Below are 19,216 nucleotides of genomic sequence, written 5' to 3'. Positions count from 1 at the left end.
GCTTCCTGCCCATCCCTGTAGCCTGGGGGCGGGGGGCACCTGGTGATACTGAGCTGAAGGGCCTGCTTCTGGGCATGAGGGGGTGGGGGAGATGTGAGTGGTCAGGGATTGTTGGAGGGGAGGCAGAGAAAATGGGCTCATTATGTAGGAGAGGGAGGGAGGTTGGGGCTGGGCCAGAAAGGAACCAGGGCTTAGGCCGGCTGTCAGAGTCCTGAGGCTCCCAGGATGCGAGACTTCATCTGGCCCCAGGTCTCCCCTTTCCCCGATTCCCTGTGACTTCTCTTCTCTTTTCAGGGTGACCCAGGGGAGTGCTCCTGCCCCCCCGGTTCCCGAGGAGAAGCTATCTTCTCTGGCATGCCGGTAAGTGCTGCCCCCCTGGCCCGGGGGAGCAGCCCGGCCGCCCGCCTCACCCCTGCTGTGCCCGCTGTGCCAAGGGGTCAGTGGGGCTTTGCGCTCAAGCCAGCGGCCTCCCTCTGCACCCCCACCCCGGCCTCCTGCTTGGTGTGTAGATGTCTCCTATAACCTCTGCCCTTCTTTTGCGACCCCCTCCCCCCACCAGGGTGCTCCAGGACTTTGGATCGGCGGCTCTTGGCAGCCGGGCCCTCAGGTGTGTGCCGCCTCCCTGCCTCTCGTCCCGCCTGCCCTGAGCTTCCCGCCCTCATTCGGCCCTGGTCGAGCCAGATCTGAGTCTCCTTTCTCTCTTGTAGGGTCCCCCAGGAGTCCCCGGACCTCCAGGACCCCCTGGAATGCCTGGACGGCAGGTGAGGACGGAAAACCAGGGTGACTGGGCCGGGGCTGCCCAGGGAGGGCCCGCTGCCCCCTTCCCGCCTCTTGGCCAAGCTTCTCAGGTCCCAGTTTCTCTGTCACTAGAGGATGCAGGGGGTCTCTAGGGCCAAACTGTGTCCCCTGTGACTGCCTAGGACATGAGGTAGCCCACAGATGGTCAGAGGCCTAGGGTGGACATCCCAGGGCTGTGTGAAGTGTTCACAAAGCGAGGAAGATCACACAAGCGTTACTTATGCACCATTCTACAGATGAGGAAACAAAGGCCCAGAAGAGCCTAGATAGTCAGGGACCCCGCTCCGGGAGGAGCCCAGGCCTTAGTGCCAGGGGACTGTTCCCCAGGAACACTAAAGGAGGCAGCTGGGCTCTTCCCACTAACCCTCAATTTCCTTGATTTGAAAAAGAAATTGGCCTTGATCTCTCAGGGTGGTTCCAGCTCTGAATTCTGCAGTCCCACAATCCCCAGAGGGTCATTCATAGGTGGCTCTCTGGCTCCTGGCCGAGCGCCCTCAAGGACTAGGGGGCTCGGGCCCAGCTGGGAGCCCCACCCGCAGCTTCGCTGGGGCTTCATCCTCCAGCAAGTGGAGGCCCCTTCCCCGGAGGCCTGTGGGACCCCTGGCGCATCTGTCACTATCCTGGTCTATGTGGGAAGAAATCACTAAGTGACCTGCTAGGTCACAGCCAGAAAAGAGGCATCCGCTCCTGCCTCTCAGCGCGCCCTGCCCCACCCCAGGTGCTTCTCAGATAGAAGGAAGGCCCCTGCTTCCCGAAGGCCTCAGACCCACAGCCCTAATACAGTCCCTGAAGGCAGAGGGGCAGTCGGGCCCGGCGCGATTCCCAACAGGAGGGTTGTGTGATCCTGCAGGTAAATAAGGAGCCACAGTATGGACTGAGAGTATGTGCTGCTCTAGGAAAGTCAGTTGGAGAGCTCTGTGCTGAGCGGATTGGAGTAGGGAGAGGCTGAGGCAGGGAGGCCGTTGAGGAGGCTGTTGAAATAATCCGGGTGAGAAGTGACGAGGGCCTGGAGTGGAGGGAGATCCACGTGGATGGAGAGAAGGGGATAGTGAGTCAGTTAATGTTTCCCTAACATTTGCCCGGCGCGACGCTAAGCACGGAGATGCAAAGGAGGGCGAAAGAGTTTCTGTTCTCAAGGAGCTCAGTCTAATGAGGGAGACAGCGTGAGAACAACCCTGTACAAACGTACAGACAAGTACTGGGACTCAGCGCGGGGGGGTTCAGAAAGGCTGCTTTTCAAGGTGGGATTTTGGCTAGAATTCGGCAGATGTCAGAAAAACCCGGAGGCAGAGATGAGGAGGGAAAGGATTGCAATATGGGGGCAAATGTCCAGTATCTGGAGACGGGAGTGGAGGGTCTTATTCGAGGAATGGCCAGGAGACAAGTGTCTCTGGCCTGCCAAGTGTGTGGTGAAGGAAGAAGGAAGAAAAGAGGAAGGAAAGGGGGAGAGGTTTGAAGGCCTTGGGACACCGAGGAGAGGACATTCGAGCTTGGAGGTGATAGGGAGCCGTTAGTTTATTGAGTTGTGGGGATCAGGGTGGGGGGTAACATGATTAGGAGATCTGTGCTTTATGAAGCATGGTCACACTGAGAGCTTAGTGGAGGATGGACCGGAATAGGGAGAGGCCTAGAGAGACTGACCAACAGGCTCCCAAAACAGTCCAGGAGTTCTCCAGCTCAGCAACCCGTAGGATGACTCCCTCTAGGTCCGTTCCTAGTAGTCTGAGAAGATGAGATCATCACCCTATACCCCAAAGGACTTTGGGCCCCATTTATTTGGAGGGAAACTGATTGTTGGAGTGAATGGACCCCAGCAAAAAACTACCCGGTGTCTGAGTGGGTAAAAATTGGCCCTGTGTTAATCTCTGCTGCTGTGCCCTGGTCACCAGCTTTGCACCTCTGGCAGGTCACCAAACTTTGGCTTTTTGCTCTGTAATACTTCCATAGAACCTGTTTTTCACTCACAGTTTCTGGGCGCTACTTAGTAAGTGGTCCAGGCTTCGGTCCCTAAAATTTCAGCATTGGTCTGCTAAAGCCCCCTTCTTTTTAGGGACCCCCAGTGCACTTTTCAAAAGATTTCTTTAACATGAAAAGAGCGGGGAAATGATGAGGTCCTGAATGGTGGGTGTGGAGGGCAGAGAAAAACGGAAGCATTGATAAAATTGTTCCAGGGGTGGGCAGGAAGGAGGCTCTGTTAGGGAGGTCCCACCCTCTGTGGAGGTAATCCAAGCAGAAATCCAAGTTGTGTCAAGTAAAATGGCTAATGGCCCCTGCAATGGGCCCTGAACCGCCTCAGGTCAGTCTGCCCGGACACTGTCTCAGGGTGTCTTTCCCCTCGCTCCTCCCCCTGCCACCTGGTGCCTCTCCCAAGCCCCCATGGCTTATGGTGTCCCCTAAGGGCGACCCCACACCCATGGGGCGCTCCCTTCCTACTGGTAATGGTGAGTTCCCCTCTTTCATACACGCTCTCCCGACTCCATTTGGTGTTTACCATTCCTGGTGTCCATTGCGTCCCTTCATTTTGTCTGTACCCTCTTCCTAAATCTACCTTCTTCCCCCCTCCAATAGTCCAAATGTGGGGGTAGAGATGAAAAATGCTGTGGAAGCCCCAAGGACACGAGCTGACCTGCACAGAGAGGAGGCTTGAGCCCGGAGGTCGCCCACAAGGGACCCAAAGGGCCGCGGTCAGAGAGCAGGGAAACGAGAGCAACAGACAGAGGAGGGGAGGGGCCGCAGGGTCTGAGAGAAAGGGCCTTGGGCCTCGGCCTCTGGTGACCCTGGAGCACTCTGGTGACCCGGGAGCACACTGGTGACCCGGGAGCACTCTGGTGACCCGGGAGCATGCTGGTGACCCTGGAGCACGCTGGTGACCCGGGAGCACGTTGGTGACCCAGGAGCACCCTGGTGACCCGGGAGCACGCTGGTGACCCGGGAGCACGTTGGTGACCTGGGAGCACTCTGGTGACCCTGGAGCATGCTGCTGAGAGGAGAAGGCGGGGGAGACCACCTTTGTCTGGGAAAGGCAGACCTTGAGGAGATGGTCAGGGCCAGTAATGTTTTGTTTTTTAAGATGGAGGAAGGGAGCTCGGATGGACTTGTAGGCAGTAGAGAAGGAACCAGCAGATGGAAAGATAGAAACTAAGGAGAAAATGGCTGGGGAGACAGTTGGCTGGAAAAGGTGGCAGACGGGGACTGGGGGTACACGTATGCGAGTCACCCGACCCCAGACTCAGTTTTCTCTGCTGTTAATTGGGCACGATGAGAATCAGACGGGATAGTGTGCACAGAACGCTTTGTAAGTCTTGTGAAGCATTGTTGTCTATCGTTGGAGATGTTGGGAGGCGAGGACCTGGAGCAGGGTGTGGAGAGTGAGATCAAAGAGTCAAGGACTGGACCTTGGGAAGGTGGGTTAGAGGCAGAAAGCAGAGCAGCCTCGGGAAACGGGCTCAGGGCCTGCGAGAGGCCGGGAGAACGGGGCCTTGTGTGTCACGGGGAGCTCCGGCCCCCTCGGGTCCTCTGCAGCAGGCAGGGTGGCCCGGGGGACAGTCCCGACCCCTGGCTGTGGGTCCTGGTTCGGACACTGTGCCTTTGGCCTGTTTCCCCCTTTGTAAAAGCGGGACTTGATATGGAGAACCGTTGCCAGATCTAAATTTCTCTGAGATCAGAGAGGCAAGATGTGGCCTGAGGAACCCTCTCGTGAGCCCAGTGTGCATGAGGAGCCGTTGCAACCTGCGGAGCCTCAGTTTCCTCATTTGTCAAACGAGGACGCTTGTACTCCCTCTGTCCTGTTTGTTTTTCCCTTATTTTGTGAATTTCTCAAGGGCACAGATGCTGTCTTTCCAAGAGGCCTCTTTTCTCCAGGGCCCTCACGGTGTCCAGGGCGTAATCGGCCCTTAATAAATGCTTGTTGAATGAATGAATGAATGCATGAATAAGGGAGTGAACAAATGAAGTGGTCCCGCCTGGAAAAATCCCCAAGCCCCGTTCTGTCTGTGTCCGTCTGGGTCACCACGTGTCCGCTCCAAGTATTTGGAGACTCAGGAGCCAGGTCTGGGCCAAGACTGAGCACAAGCAGCAGCAGCAGCCCTCCCCATGGTCCCCAAGCTCGGGCTGAGCTGTGGCAAAGAAAATGGAATCTCCCCTGGGCTCGGGCTCTGCCTAGGAATAAGAATAATGAGGGGAAGAGAAGTCACAGGCAGAGAGGATGCTGGGCAGGGAAGGAGGGGGCAGAGAAAGAAGAGGGAGAGAGGGAGGGAGGAGGAAGGGAAGAAAGGAAGGAGGGAAGAAAGAAGGGAAAGAAGAGGAAGAGAAGAAGGAAAAGGAAGAGAAGAAAGAAGAGAGGAAAGAAAGAAAAGGTAGAAAAAAAGGAAAGAAGAAAGGAATGAAGAAAAGTAGTAAAGGAGGAAGGAAGAGAAAAGGAAGAAGGGAAGAAAAGGAGGGAGCTAGAAGCAGGTAAGCAGGACACTGGAAGAGAAAGATGTGTTTAAATTGCATCCAGTTCCCATCTCTACTGCACTTAAAGATGTAGAAAGCATACATCTTCCTCACAACCGATCTGCGGGTAATTATCCCCATTTTACAAGTGAGGAAACTGAGGCTCAGCGAGGGAAGCAGCTTGTCCACAGTCACACCGCCACTAGTGATAGCGCCGGGTCCCCTCACCCTCGGCCTCAATGTCCGCCTTTATCGTTGGCTCTAGGGAATACCTGGCCACAACGGTTTGCCGGGACTGCCTGGGCCTGCCGGAGACTTGGTAAGTATAAGGCTCTGTGTCTCTGCTCCCTCCCCAGCTGGGTTGTTGGGGTCTGCTTCCTCTTTGCGGGCTCCATTTTCTTTCCCTGTTGTCTCAGCGTCTCCCCCTCTCCCATTGGGACTGAGAGCCGGGATAAAGGCTTGGAGAGCCGGAGCCCCTTTCTCTTTGCCAGTATTTCTCCTCTTCCTCCCTGTCCCCCCCAGCCTGGGCCTGAGCCCCCGGTCTGTGTCTCCCCTTCAGGGCCCCCTCTCAGCGGAGGCTGAAAGACACATTCTGAAGGTAAGAGCTTGGGTGGCCGGGAGGAGGGGGAGGGGATGGGGGGGCTCTCCGTGCACCCCGTGATTGGTTCTGGCATCGGGGCTGGGGGGGCTTGTGACCCCAGACTCCTACACAAGCCCCGGAGAGCCGAGGGCTGGCGCTGCGCCCAGATGTCACACACGTGTTGGTATCGTGGGCAGAATGAACCACATTGAGGGGACTCGCGCTTCAAGCACAAGCCGGCCTGCGTGACCCCCAGACCCCTCCAACTTGGAGCGTTTATAAACCATGATTCATCAGATGACTATTAATGACGCCCCAGGCCCAAGAGGACGGGGTGGAATCACCCTCCAGCTCCTGAATTCTGGGCTCTTGGTTCTAAAAGTTTCCCATCCGGGACATTCTGTGTTCGCAGCCGCGGCCCCTTCCTGGGGTTCTGGCTCTAAGGTGAACGACGCGGGGCTTGAACGTGACGCCAAGGACGCATCAGCCGAGGGGGCAGGGTTTAGCTGGGAGAGAAGAGTCAGGGCTACCGCTGGGAAGGGGGCATCTTCTTACACTTTCCCCATTCCCGAGCCCTTTCTGCTCAGGAAGTTTTGCTGTCGCCCCAGGCAGACAGTTCATGAAGTCGGTGGTGTTACAAACCAAGCGTTTCCTGGTAAAGCAGTCCTAGTTCTGTGACCCTCCTCACTGTTGTGAGGCCCCACGTGGAGTCCCCAATCAGTTTAGGAGGCTGGGAACTAGACCAGTCCTGCTGGGCTCAGAGGACACCGTGCGATTCCTAATGAATGAAAGTTGAAAAGGTGGATGTGGGCGCCGCGTCAGCCACACGTCCTCCCTGCGGTGGGGGCAGCCCCAAAGGGCCTCGGCGAGCCGGGAGCCTCATGTCGGGGCCGTGGCCGGAAGCCCTGGGAGGGCCCCAGGCCTGAGACGGGCTGAGGGCGCCCCCCCCCATCCTGGGAGGAGCCCTCCCAGCCGGCCGGGGTGATGGAGGGGCTGCATTAATTAGCCTCGGAGCAGCGTCGCCCTCTTGGCTCACACTGGGCCTACGGGCAGCTCGCCTCCCAAGGAGCTGCTCTCCGGTTCTACCTCCCCCCCTTCTGTATGTGCTCAGTGAGGTATGTTGGGGAAAACGAAATGCAGAGTTTGCATCCATCTTACTGACTTCTTAGTGGAGACTTCTGGGCAGGTTCAGCTGATCCCTCTCTAGGGAGAGAAGGCAGCCACGGGCCGTTCTTAGGAGAGCTGCGGCTCGGGGGTCCTTGGGAGCCCCCCCCCACGGCGGGCTAGGTCAGACATGTGAAGGAGCTTCCCTGCGGTGGGATCCCTCGCCCCGGCAGCCGCGGCACTGGGGCCATCACAGGAGAGCGGCTCTTGGGGAAGGGAGTGGGAGCCCCCAGGAGCTCTCCGGGCCATCGGTGTTTGGGCTCCGGGAGGTGGAGCTTCCCTTCCTCGCCCCCTCCCCACCCGGAGCCCCTCAGGACCGAGAGAAGCCAGTGCCCGGATGTGGGGGGGGGGAGCTGCCCTGAGCGGTGGGGCCGGGGATGGGCCAGAGGATGTACCGGGCAGAGGACGCCTGAGCTCAGGGCTCGGGAGCGGGGCCCGTGGTCCCAGCTGCTGATGGCTACATTTCCTTCCTCCCCAGAACATCTGTGGGGACTGTGTGCAGGCTCAGACAGGCCTTCCCACCCCGAGCCTGATGAAGGGAGAGAAGGGCGACCAGGGCACCCCCGGCGTTCCAGGCATCGACAACTGTGCCCGGGTAAGGGCTGGGTGCTGGACGGGCTCCGGGTCACGGGCGGGCCCTAGCCCCCTCCTCCCGACTAACGCCTCCGCCTCCCTCCCCAGTGCTTCCTAGAACGGGACCGCCCGCGAGCCGAGGAGCCCCCCGTGAGTAAAGCTTTGCCCCCTCCCCGGGGAGTCCCGGCCCCTCTCCCTTCCTCCACCCCCCCCCCGGGGCTGCCCCTCATTCTCTGCGTCTCTGTTCCATCCCAGGGAAATGGAGAGGGGGACCCGGGGTGTGCTGGGAGCCCAGGCCAGCCCGGCCCTCCAGGACTTCCGGGGCAGAGAGGAGAAGAGGTAATGGCGGGACAGGCCCTGACAGCCGGGTCAGTGGGGGGGGGGAGGCTACAAAGCCGGCTTCTCTTAACAACATTACAGCATAAGCGGGGCAAGGAGATCCCCCCCCAGACAGTTGGGGTTAAGTGACCTGCCCAGGGTCACACAGCCAGGAAGTGCTAAGTGTCGGAGGCAGATTTGGACTCAGGACTCCTGACTTCAGGGTCGGTGCCCTGCCCGCTGCGCCCCCGAGCTGCCCCTGGAGCAAGGATTCTTAACCCTGATTTGTGGACACGGGAAATGAGGTTCAGAGAGGGCGGTGACCGAGGTGCTGCAAGCTCAGAAGTTTGGCAGCTGGATTCGAACCCAGGACCTGGGAATCCTGATTCCCCCCCCCCCACCAATAACCTCCCCGGTGCCGCTGCTTTTCTTGACGGAGCTCGTGGGAGGTTAGGATGGGCAGGAGTCCCCGGGGAATCGGGCTGACGGGAACCCCCCCAGTCCTCTGACCCCGCCTCTTCTCTTGCAGGGCCCGCCCGGGATGAGAGGCTCCCCAGGGCTTCCGGGGCCCGTTGTAAGTACCTGCAATCTCCGCTTGGGGCGCCGACCTCGGGGCTGAGGGGGCTTCTGAGAGTGGGGGAGCGGGCAGCCCCAACCCCGGTCCCACCGTCTCTGGCGAGCAGGGGGCCGCCTCCTCCGGGCCTGTGTGCCAGCTTGGCTTCCTGGGGCCCGCCCGGGCCCTTTGGCGGCAGGCCTGAGTGATCCAAGCGCCCTCTTCCCCTCGGGATCATGGGGCTAGAGCTGACGGGTTCTTGGGGATCCCCGAGTCCCGCAGAGGAGGCTCCTGGAGGCGGAGGCCCAAGGGCCCGTGGCGGTGAGCCTGAGCCAGCCTCCGACCCTGAGCCTTTGGCGGCCCTGGCGGGACAGCTGCAGATGAGGCCCCGAGCCTGGGGCTAGGGGAGGCCCCGCAGCTTCCAGAAGGCAGAGGGGCCATCGCTGGTCTTGACTCCCACCATGGATGGGGCAAAGGCTCCAGCTGCAAGGAGAGCTGTAGCGGATTTCTGGGCCTGGGGGCAGCGGGACGCAGGGAGCCTCGGGGCTCTCGCTCAGAGTCCTGCTGTCCAGCCCCCCGGCCTTGGCCCGTCTCCCCCTCCGCTGGCCGGGGCCGGACTTGGCGAGATGTGACACACCTGTTTCTCCCCTCAGGGCCCCCCAGGTTTCCCTGGCGCTGTTGGCTCCCCCGGATTACCTGTAAGAACCTAGAGCTGCACGCACTCCCCACCCCAGGTCTCTGTGGTTTCTGTTGGTCTCCCCTCCTGCCCCCAGCTTAGCCCCCGGCACCCCCGTGTTTCTTGTTGTTCCACCTCAGGCACAGTAGCTAACGACAATGGGTGCCCGTCTCTGGGGCGAGGACAGCCTGGCAGGGATGCGTCCAGCTCCATTGTTCCTTCTTGGCATGGGCCCCCCCATGTCTTTTCCACCCTCCTCTTCATCGCCCCTCACCCTGTTCCCCATCCATGCCCTGATTCTCACCTTCTGACCCACCCATCAGCCATCCTCGGGAGCCATCTTCCCCTACCCGCTCCCCCCCTCCATTCCATCTTTCTTCTTCTTTCCTTGGTCTGGGCATTTTTGTTCCAGGTGGTTCTTGGGGGACTTCTGGACTCTGGCGGATTTGCCAGGGCTCTCTTGTTTCTTCCCTCTTGTTTCTTCTTGTTTGTGCCCGCACGGCACCCCAGCCTTTCCCTTGGTCCTGAGAGGATGTCATGGAGGACCTCCCTCCCTTCTCTGCACTGGCCCCCTCCTCCCCCTGCTTCCTCACCCCTTGTCCTGGCATGGTGTCAGGCGGGGGGCCACAAGCCCCCTGCGTTTCTGGAAACTGCCGGGACGTGCGCTCCCCACACCTGGCACCTGCTGGGGTCGTTAATTGCTCTGCCTTCATCAGCCCCAGTGTGTTTGAGCCCACCCTCCCGGCCTGTCAATCACAGATGCTAATCCCACCTGCGCTTATCCAGCTCCACATGGCTCCGCGTGTGCCCGGGTGGCCCCTCTGCGCCCCCTTGGCCCTGACCCTGGAGAGCCAGCATGGGCAGTCCGGGAAGGGGGTGCCCCCCCTCCATGGCTCCCTCCGCCCTCGGGTCTCCATCCTGGTGAGAAGTCTCCCGGCTTCCACCTCGTGTCTTCGTGCTTGCTTGGGTGAAGGGCCCGTCTGTCTGGCCGTCCGTGCGTGTCGTGTCATCATCCTGTCGTGTGCAGATGTGTGGGCACCTCGGGCGTGGGGGAGGGCGGGAGGGGGCCACCTTCAGCGGCTGAGGCAGGCCCTTGGCAGGGCCGGGTGGGGAAGAGACGCTGGCTCTGGCTCTCCACCGTCCCCTTCCCTTGGAAAAGGTCAGGAGCTGCTCCCAAGGGAACCCTCCTGCCTTTCCCTTTGCTCTGTTCTGAAAATGGAGGTGCCCGGGGTATTGTGGGATGGGACTGGTAAGTACCGGGCAGGGGGTGATAGGGCAGGTGAGGTAGGCCCCTTGTGGCCGTTTAGCTGGAGGGGGAAGTGGCTTCCGGTCACCCAGGGCAGGGATACGCCCTCTGATGGTCACTTCCTTAAGGGGAGCTCCTTGAGGAGATCCAGCCTTCTGAAGGAGAATGCCTCTGAGAGTCTCTTCTTTTCGGGGAGGAGATCTTGCTCGAGTCATTTTCTTATAACAATGACTATTTCTTCAATTACTGGAGGCTGTATCAGTAACAGTTTCCCTCTTGGGGGGCCCTTTCTCTGGGCAGATATTATTGAAGTTCCCCACTCCGGGAGACCATCGCCCTTTGGACAGAACCCTTGATCTTAGAAAAGTGTCCTCCGATGATGGCTTGTTTTGGGAGAGGGGTTAGGTGCTGGAAGGGGACAGTGGTGAGGTAAGGTTGCGGTACCTCTGGACAAAGCAAATGCTTCTACCCAGAATTATCTTCCACTCCCCCTTCTGCTCCTCACATTTTGGCCATGATCTCCTCCCATCCATCCCCAAGGGAGTGACAGGAAGAGGAGACAAAAGGCCCAGCAGACCTGATTGAATTGTGCAAGTTAAAGGGGCTCTGGACTGGCCCTCCATGAGTCTCCAGTTCCCCCACTCCCACCCCCAGTGACAGCTTTGTTTCTAGAACACTTCGCAATTCACAGACAATTTTATGAGGTAGGAAGCGAGGGCTGCTTTCTGCCTGTTTTATAGCGGCAAAGATGGAGACCCGCAGAGTCACAGCAACCTGCCCAGAGTTGCAGCCAAGCGTGGCCCCGCCCGATGCAGACTCTCCCCTTCCCCATTAAGGCAGACTTCCCAGGTTCTGGCCCCAGGCTGGCCTAACAGATTGGAGTGCAATTATAGGAGACAAGAGGGTCAGGAGCCAACAGATGTTTGGCCTTGCCGTCCCCAACAACTTCCATTTTGTGGGTAAAACACTGGGTCATCCCCTCCCTGACCAGAAACCATTGCACAGAATCTGGCTGAGCAGGACTCTGATCGGGCTCGGTAAAGGGAAGGTGCAACATGTGGGCATGGGGGGCATAGACCCAGGCCCGAGCCAGTGTGAGCCAGGGACAGAGGAATGAGGGGAAGAATGGGGGGAACGAAGGTGGGGAGAGCCCCCCAGCCCAGGAGCTTCTGTTCTTTTTTAAGGGTCTCCAGGGAGAACGTGGTCTCACCGGGCTGACGGGAGACAAAGGGGAGCCGGTAAGTGGAGGGATGCGACTCGGTACTGGGAACAGCAGGCGGGGGCCAAACTGGAGATGGAACGCTCGGCCCAAGGGCTCCTCGGCCTGACTCAGTAAATGGCAGAGAATGGCCTGACAGACCAGATTGACTTGGATGGAATCAGACACAGAGACAGAAGCAGACAGAAACATAGACAGAAACAGACACAGACAGAAAGAAACAGACCACAGATACAGAGACAGACACAGACACAGAGACAGACACAGACACAGACACAGACACAGACACAGACATAGACACAGACAGACAGAAACAGACCACAGATACAGAGACAGACACAGATACAGACAGAAACATAGAGAAAGATACCGAGACAGACACAGACAGAAACAGACACAGAGACAGACAGACACAGAAAGAAACAGAAACAGACACAGAAACAAAAAGAAACAGACACAGACACAGAAAGAAACAGAGAGACACACAGACACAGAAAGAAACAGAGACAGACACAGAAAGAAACAGAGACAGACACAGAAAGAAACAGACAGATACAGAAACAGAGACAGACACAGAAAGAAACAGAGACAGACACAGAAAGAAACAGACAGATACAGAGACAGACACAGACACAGAAAGAAACAGATTCAGATACAGAGACAGATAAAGACACAGAAAGAAACAGACTCAGATACAGAGACAGTCACAGACACAGACAGAAACAGACACAGATACAGAGACAGAAACAGAAACAGACACAGACACAGACACAGAAAGAAACAGACACAGATACAGACACAGAAAGAACAGACAGACACAGACACAGAAAGAAACAGACACAGACACAGACACAGAGACAGACACAGGCACAGAAAGAAACAGACACAGAAAGAAACAGACACAGATACAGACACAGAAAGAAACAGAGACAGACACAGAAAGAAACAGACAGAAACAGAGACAGACGCAGATACAGAAACAGAGACAGACACAGACACAGAAAGAAACAGACACAGATACAGACACAGAAAGAAACAGAGACAGACACAGAAAGAAACAGACAGAAACAGAGACAGACGCAGATATAGAAACAGAGACAGACACAGAGACAGACACAGAAAGAAACAGAGACAGACACAGAAAGAAACAGACAGAAACAGAGACAGACGCAGATATAGAAACAGAGACAGACACAGAGACAGACACAGAAAGAAACAGAGACAGACAGACACAGAAAGAAACAGAGACAGACACAGACACAGAAAGAAACAGACACAGACACAGAAAGAAACAGACAGACACAGACACAAAAAGAAACAGACACAGACACAGAGACAGACACAGAAACAGACACACACACAGAAAGAAACAGAGACAGATACAGACACAGAAAGAAACAGACAGAAACAGAGACAGACACAGACACAGAAACAGAGACAGACACAGACACAGAAAGAAACAGAGACAGACACAGAAAGAAACAGACAGAAACAGAGACAGACACAGACACAGAAACAGAGACAGACACAGACACAGAAAGAAACAGACAGAAACAGAGACAGACACAGACACAGAAACAGAGACAGACACAGACACAGAAAGAAACAGACAGAAACAGAGACAGACACAGACACAGAAAGAAACAGACACAGACACAGAAAGAAACAGACACAGACACAGACACAGAAAGTAACAACAGACAGACACAGACACAGAAAGAAACAGAGATAGACACAGACACAGACACAGAAAGAAACAACACAGACAGACACAGACACAGAAAGTAACAACAGACAGACACAGACACAGAAAGAAACAGAGACAGACACAGACACAGACACAGAAAGAAACAACAGACACAGACACAGAAAGAAACAGAGACAGACACAGAAAGAAACAGACACAGAAAGAAACAGACAGACACAGAGACAAACAGACAAACACAGAGACAGATACAGACACAGACACAGACACAGACACAGATAGAAACAGAGACAGGCAGAAACAGAGACAGAGACAGACACAGAGACAGATAGAGACACAGATACAGAGACAGACACAGAAAGAAACAGAGACAGGCAGAAACAGATACAGAGACAGACACAGAGACAGATAGAGACACAGACACAGAAACAGACACAGACACAGACACAGACAGAAACGGACACAGATACAGAGACAGACACAGATGCAGACACAGATACAGACAGACACAGATACAGACAGACACAGACACAGACAGACAGAAACGGACACAGATACAGAGACAGACACAGACGCAGACACAGATACAGACAGACAGATACAGACAGACACAGACACAGACACAGACACAGACACAGAGACAGACACAGAGACAGACACAGACACAGACACAGACACAGACATACACACAGACAGACAGAAACAGACCACAGATACAGAGACAGACACAGATACAGACAGAAACATAGAGAAAGATACCGAGACAGACACAGACAGAAACAGACACAGAGACAGACAGACACAGAAAGAAACAGAAACAGACAGAAACAGACACAGAAAGAAACAGAAACAGACAGAAACAGACACACACACACAGAAAGAAACAGAGAGACACACAGACACAGAAAGAAACAGAGACAGACACAGAAAGAAACAGACAGATACAGAAACAGAGACAGATACAGAAAGAAACAGAGACAGACACAGAAAGAAACAGACAGATACAGAGACAGACACAGACACAGAAAGAAACAGATTCAGATACAGAGACAGATAAAGACACAGAAAGAAACAGACTCAGATACAGAGACAGTCACAGACACAGACAGAAACAGACACAGATACAGAGACAGAAACAGAAACAGACACAGACACAGACACAGAAAGAAACAGACACAGATACAGACACAGAAAGAACAGACAGACACAGACAGAAACAGACACAGAGACAGACACAGGCACAGAAAGAAACAGACACAGACACAGACACAGAAAGAAACAGACACAGATACAGACACAGAAAGAAACAGAGACAGACACAGAAAGAAACAGAAACAGAGACAGACGCAGATACAGAAACAGAGACAGACACAGAGACAGACACAGAAAGAAACAGAGACAGACACAGAAAGAAACAGACAGAAACAGAGACAGACGCAGATACAGAAACAGAGACAGACACAGAGACAGACACAGAAAGAAACAGAGACAGACAGACACAGAAAGAAACAGAGACAGACACAGACACAGAAAGAAACAGACACAGACACAGAAAGAAACAGACAGACACAGACACAAAAAGAAACAGACACAGACACAGAGACAGACACAGAAACAGACAGACACACAGAAAGAAACAGAGACAGATACAGACACAGAAAGAAACAGAGACAGACACAGAAAGAAACAGACAGAAACAGAGACAGACACAGAAACAGAGACAGACACAGACACAGAAAGAAACAGAGACAGACACAGAAAGAAACAGAGACAGACACAGAAAGAAACAGACAGAAACAGAGACAGACACAGAAAGAAACAGAGACAGACACAGAAAGAAACAGACAGAAACAGAGACAGACACAGACACAGAAACAGAGACAGACACAGACACAGAAAGAAACAGACAGAAACAGAGACAGACACAGACACAGAAAGAAACAGACACAGACACAGACACAGAAAGTAACAACAGACAGACACAGACACAGAAAGAAACAGAGACAGACACAGACACAGACACAGAAAGAAACAACAGACAGACACAGACACAGAAAGTAACAACAGACAGACACAGACACAGAAAGAAACAGACACAGACACAGACACAGACACAGAAAGAAACAACAGACACAGACAGACAGAAAGAAACAGACACAGACACAGACACAGACACAGAAAGAAACAACAGACAGACACAGACACAGAAAGAAACAGACACAGACACAGACACAGAAAGAAACAGACAGACACAGAAACAAACAGACAAACACAGAGACAGATACAGACACAGACACAGACACAGACACAGATACAGAGAGAGACACAGAAAGAAACAGAGACAGGCAGAAACAGATACAGAGACAGACACAGAGACAGATAGAGACACAGACACAGACACAGACACAGACACAGACACAGACACAGACAGAAACGGACACAGATACAGAGACAGACACAGATGCAGACACAGATACAGACACAGATACAGACAGACACAGAAACAGACACAGACACAGATACAGACAGAAACAGACACAGACACAGATACAGACAGAAACAGACACAGATACAGAGACCGACACAGATACAGACACAGAGACAGACAGACACAGAGACAGACAGACACAGACACAGATACAGACACAAACACAGAAAGAAACAGAGACAGAATCTCTTCCCCTTCACAAGGGCCTACACGAGACTGGGCTCACCCCTGGTCCCCACACAGATTGACCTCCCTCCCATCCGGCTCACCCCTTTTCTGGGGCCTGGGTTCAAGGTCCAACGTGAGGGGCCAGGGGTGGAGGAGCCGGCCTTGACAGGTGAGAGGGAGATGGGCCAAAGCAGTGTCAGGACCTCCTGAAGTGGCCGCCAGAAATGGCCGCAGTTGTGGGCCAGCGTGCAGAGCCTTGGCCCGAGCACATCTGGGAGAGAGGGTCTGGCTGGGGGTACTGACACCAAGGTCGGGGGCTGGGCAGTATGGGGACCAGACCTCGGGGGGCTCGCCTTCAGGAGCCAGGTGTGTTTGTCCCAGGGAGGGAGGGAGGGAGGGAAGGGACATAATAACCACTTTGTTATGTGGCAGAATGGTTAGACGTGTTTTATTTGGCCCCCAAAGCGAGTGGCAACATGGCAGATTAGAGTTGGCTGCCAGGAGAGTTCCCTCCCATGAGCTGCTTCAGTATGGAGAGGGCTGCTGTTTTCCCACATCGCCAGGGCTGGATGACCTCTTTGTCGGGGATGCAGAGGGGGAGCAAAGGCCCCCAATTCCCAGAAAAAAAGTCATTAACCCAGCTGTGGCGACCTCCCTTTCCACCACGCGCCACATGGCGTATGGGGGCAGTGTGAGGGACTGATTTTTAGGGGGGGCTTCTCTGAAACCAGAGAGCTAGGGGGAGGGGGAACTGGGAGAGCATGAGGGACAGGGAGGTAAGATGGACCTGCCCAGCCAGGCAAAAAGGGATCCGAGGGAGAGGGAGACTAACTTCTGTGAGCTGATCTCCGACAGGAACCAGTGGGGCTCAGCAAGAGAGAGGGCAGTGCTGGATAAGGGGCAGCAGGAGTGGCTTCCAGCCCCATCCTCCATCCTGGCTTCTTTCGCATCACTTCGCAATTGGAAGGGGCAAACTCCCAAGACTGGGAAGGGGCAGATTCCCGAGACTGGGAAGGAGCAGATTCCCGAGACTGGGAAGGGGCAGATTCCTGAGACTGGGAAGGGCAGTTTCCCAAGACTGAGAAGGAGCAGACTCCCTAGCCCCACAACCTGCTCTCCACACACACACAGAAGCTCTACCTTCCACCCCAGAATTATTCTTCCAGCCACCTCCTCCACCCACCCCGAACTGTCTCCAGCCTAATTCCCAGGGATAGAGATAATCTGGAACTTCTTCTGAGTCCTGTTAATTAAGTCCTGCTGCCAGGCAGGCTGGCAGGGTGGGCATGGGCAGAGGCAGGAGAAGCCAGTCCAGGAGGACGAGGATGGCGGCAGAGACGCCGGGCCCGGGGCCTGGGTTAGGGGAGCTGGGCCAACGGCTTGGCGTTCCCGTGCCAGCAGGCTTCAGAAGCCCTGGTTCTGGTGCTGCCTTTGGCGGCCAGGGATTCGGAGCTGAGCCTGACTTTGGGAAGAAGCTGCTGCACCGTGTCTGCTTTCCTTTGCAGGGCCCGCCAGGACAACCAGGCTACCCAGGTGCCATGGGGCCGCCAGGACTGCCTGTGAGTAAGGGAGGGGGCGGGGAAGGCGGGCAGGGAGGGGGCGAAGGAGAACGGGCATAGCCTGGGCCAAAAGGACAGGCAGCAGAGGCTTTGAGATCCCTGTCCTGGATGGGGACGGCCGCCAAGCCTGCCTTTGTGCTCCCCACACTTGCCTCCATCTGGTTCCTCTCCTGCCTGCAACTGTCCCCCTTAACTTCGTGGTTTTATTGATCCCGGGCAAGGCTGTGTCCCTGCCCCCCGGCGGCCCCTCTGAGAGCAGCCAGGCCTGCTGCGGGTCCTGCCAGGCCGGCCCCACCTCCCAGAAAGGCAGAGCGCGTCCGGGCAGGCGTTCAGCACACACACATATATGTGTAAACATTCAGCTTCTGGGCTGGGGGAAGTTTAGATAAGACACAATCCCTGCCCTCCTGGATGCCCAGCAGTGAGGAAGCGTCCCTAATGCCCTGGGCGGCCACGGGGAGAGCTGAGTGGTGGGCGCTGGAGTTGGGTTTTAAAGGATGAGGAGAAGCTCATTGTGGGGGAGGACATTCTCCATATTAGGAGCAGCGAGGCAGGAAAGTTCGGGGACATGGAGGGTATTGTGGGGGCCCTGAATGCCGGCGTCCATGCAGGTGGTGGGAAGGGGGAGGAGGTTCGGGAGGCACGGATATCACAGAGGCGGATTTGACAGTGACGGTCCGGGACTGGATGGGGGGGAGGCAGAGGTCGCGCCCTGTGCACCCTCGGGCTGGGTTAGGGAGCCAGAGCTAGGGCCCAGGGGTGCCCCCACTGCCCGCTCCAGCGCTAGCTGCTTCAGGGCCAGGCTGACGCAGGTGCCTTCTCCAGCCTCCTAGGACAGCTCTGCGGGGGCACGGGGCTAATCCGGGTTTTTCTCTCTCTATTTGCCAAGGGTATCAAGGGAGAGCGAGGCTACACGGGTCCTGCCGGAGAGAAGGGAGAGTCGGTGAGTCCCCTTGGAAAGGATGCGCCGCCCCCCCCTTACCCTGGAAGATCACTCTGGCAGTTTGAGAAGGGGCGATGGGGGCCCTCCCTGCCCAGCTCCTGCCACACCCCGGCCCCCGCTGTACCACAGGGGGCTCAAGGGAGGGAGCAGCGCTGAGAGAAGTGGGATTTGCAGAGTCCCAGGACCCAGAACTGAGGACCTCCAAGAGAAGAGCAGGCTAGGGAGGGCCCAGGCTTCCGGACCCGGCTCTGGGGCTGTTTGCCTCCTGATTCTGCCCTCACAACCTGTGCGGCTGCGGCCCTAGGGGCGGGCCCTGGCCTGTAAGAGCAGGGGGTGGGACTTGGCAGATGAGAAATCAGCTCCTTCCCTCAGAGCAAAGAAGCCATTCCACCGGGGTCCCCCAGGTTACCCCGGAGCCAGGCCGCCAATCCTGGTCTCCTGGCTCCCAGGGCGGGAGCTCTATTTCCCAGATGCCTCCCTGCCCTCCGCCCCCCGAAGCAGAGCTGGCTACCAGGAAGGGCCCGGGTGGGGGGCTTGGGGTGCCACCGCTGGCCCTGCACGGGCTTCCCAGCCTCAGCCGGGGAACCTGTGGGGCCCAGCCCTGAGCTAGGGCCCTGGCCCGGGTCTTCCCTTTGCTCTCTCTGGGCCAGTCCGTTAGGAGGGCTTTGGGCCCTTCCAGCTCTAGCGACTGAGCTCCCACCTCCCAGGGAAGTCTCCCCTTCACTCTGGTCTCCAGGACCATGTGTGCATCCTCTTCCTCCCCCGACTCCCTCAGAATTCTGCCAGGCCCCC

At 56.3% G+C, this 19,216-nt stretch overlaps 1 protein-coding gene across 4 annotated transcripts in view; it reads left to right on the top strand.

Moving 5' to 3' along the window:
- Positions 1–19,216, top strand: part of COL16A1 (collagen type XVI alpha 1 chain) — a 76,928-nt gene that overhangs the window by 40,824 nt on the left and 16,888 nt on the right. For 3 of the 4 annotated variants that reach the window (XM_051987778.1, XM_051987776.1, XM_051987775.1), the window contains 13 exons: positions 295–360; positions 560–607; positions 708–761; positions 5,498–5,551; positions 5,792–5,830; positions 7,455–7,571; positions 7,658–7,699; positions 7,805–7,888; positions 8,397–8,441; positions 9,074–9,118; positions 11,527–11,580; positions 17,428–17,481; positions 18,371–18,424. In XM_051987778.1, the coding sequence (XP_051843738.1) occupies positions 295–360; positions 560–607; positions 708–761; positions 5,498–5,551; positions 5,792–5,830; positions 7,455–7,571; positions 7,658–7,699; positions 7,805–7,888; positions 8,397–8,441; positions 9,074–9,118; positions 11,527–11,580; positions 17,428–17,481; positions 18,371–18,424 (756 nt within the window). The remainder of the gene's footprint in view (positions 1–294; positions 361–559; positions 608–707; positions 762–5,497; positions 5,552–5,791; positions 5,831–7,454; positions 7,572–7,657; positions 7,700–7,804; positions 7,889–8,396; positions 8,442–9,073; positions 9,119–11,526; positions 11,581–17,427; positions 17,482–18,370; positions 18,425–19,216) is intronic. The other variant, XM_051987777.1, reaches the window with a different exon arrangement.

The sequence above is a fragment of the Antechinus flavipes genome, chromosome 3 (genome assembly GCF_016432865.1).
Source record: "Antechinus flavipes isolate AdamAnt ecotype Samford, QLD, Australia chromosome 3, AdamAnt_v2, whole genome shotgun sequence".
Classification (NCBI taxonomy): Eukaryota; Metazoa; Chordata; class Mammalia; order Dasyuromorphia; family Dasyuridae; genus Antechinus; species Antechinus flavipes.
This window is presented reverse-complemented; position numbering and strand designations above follow the sequence as displayed.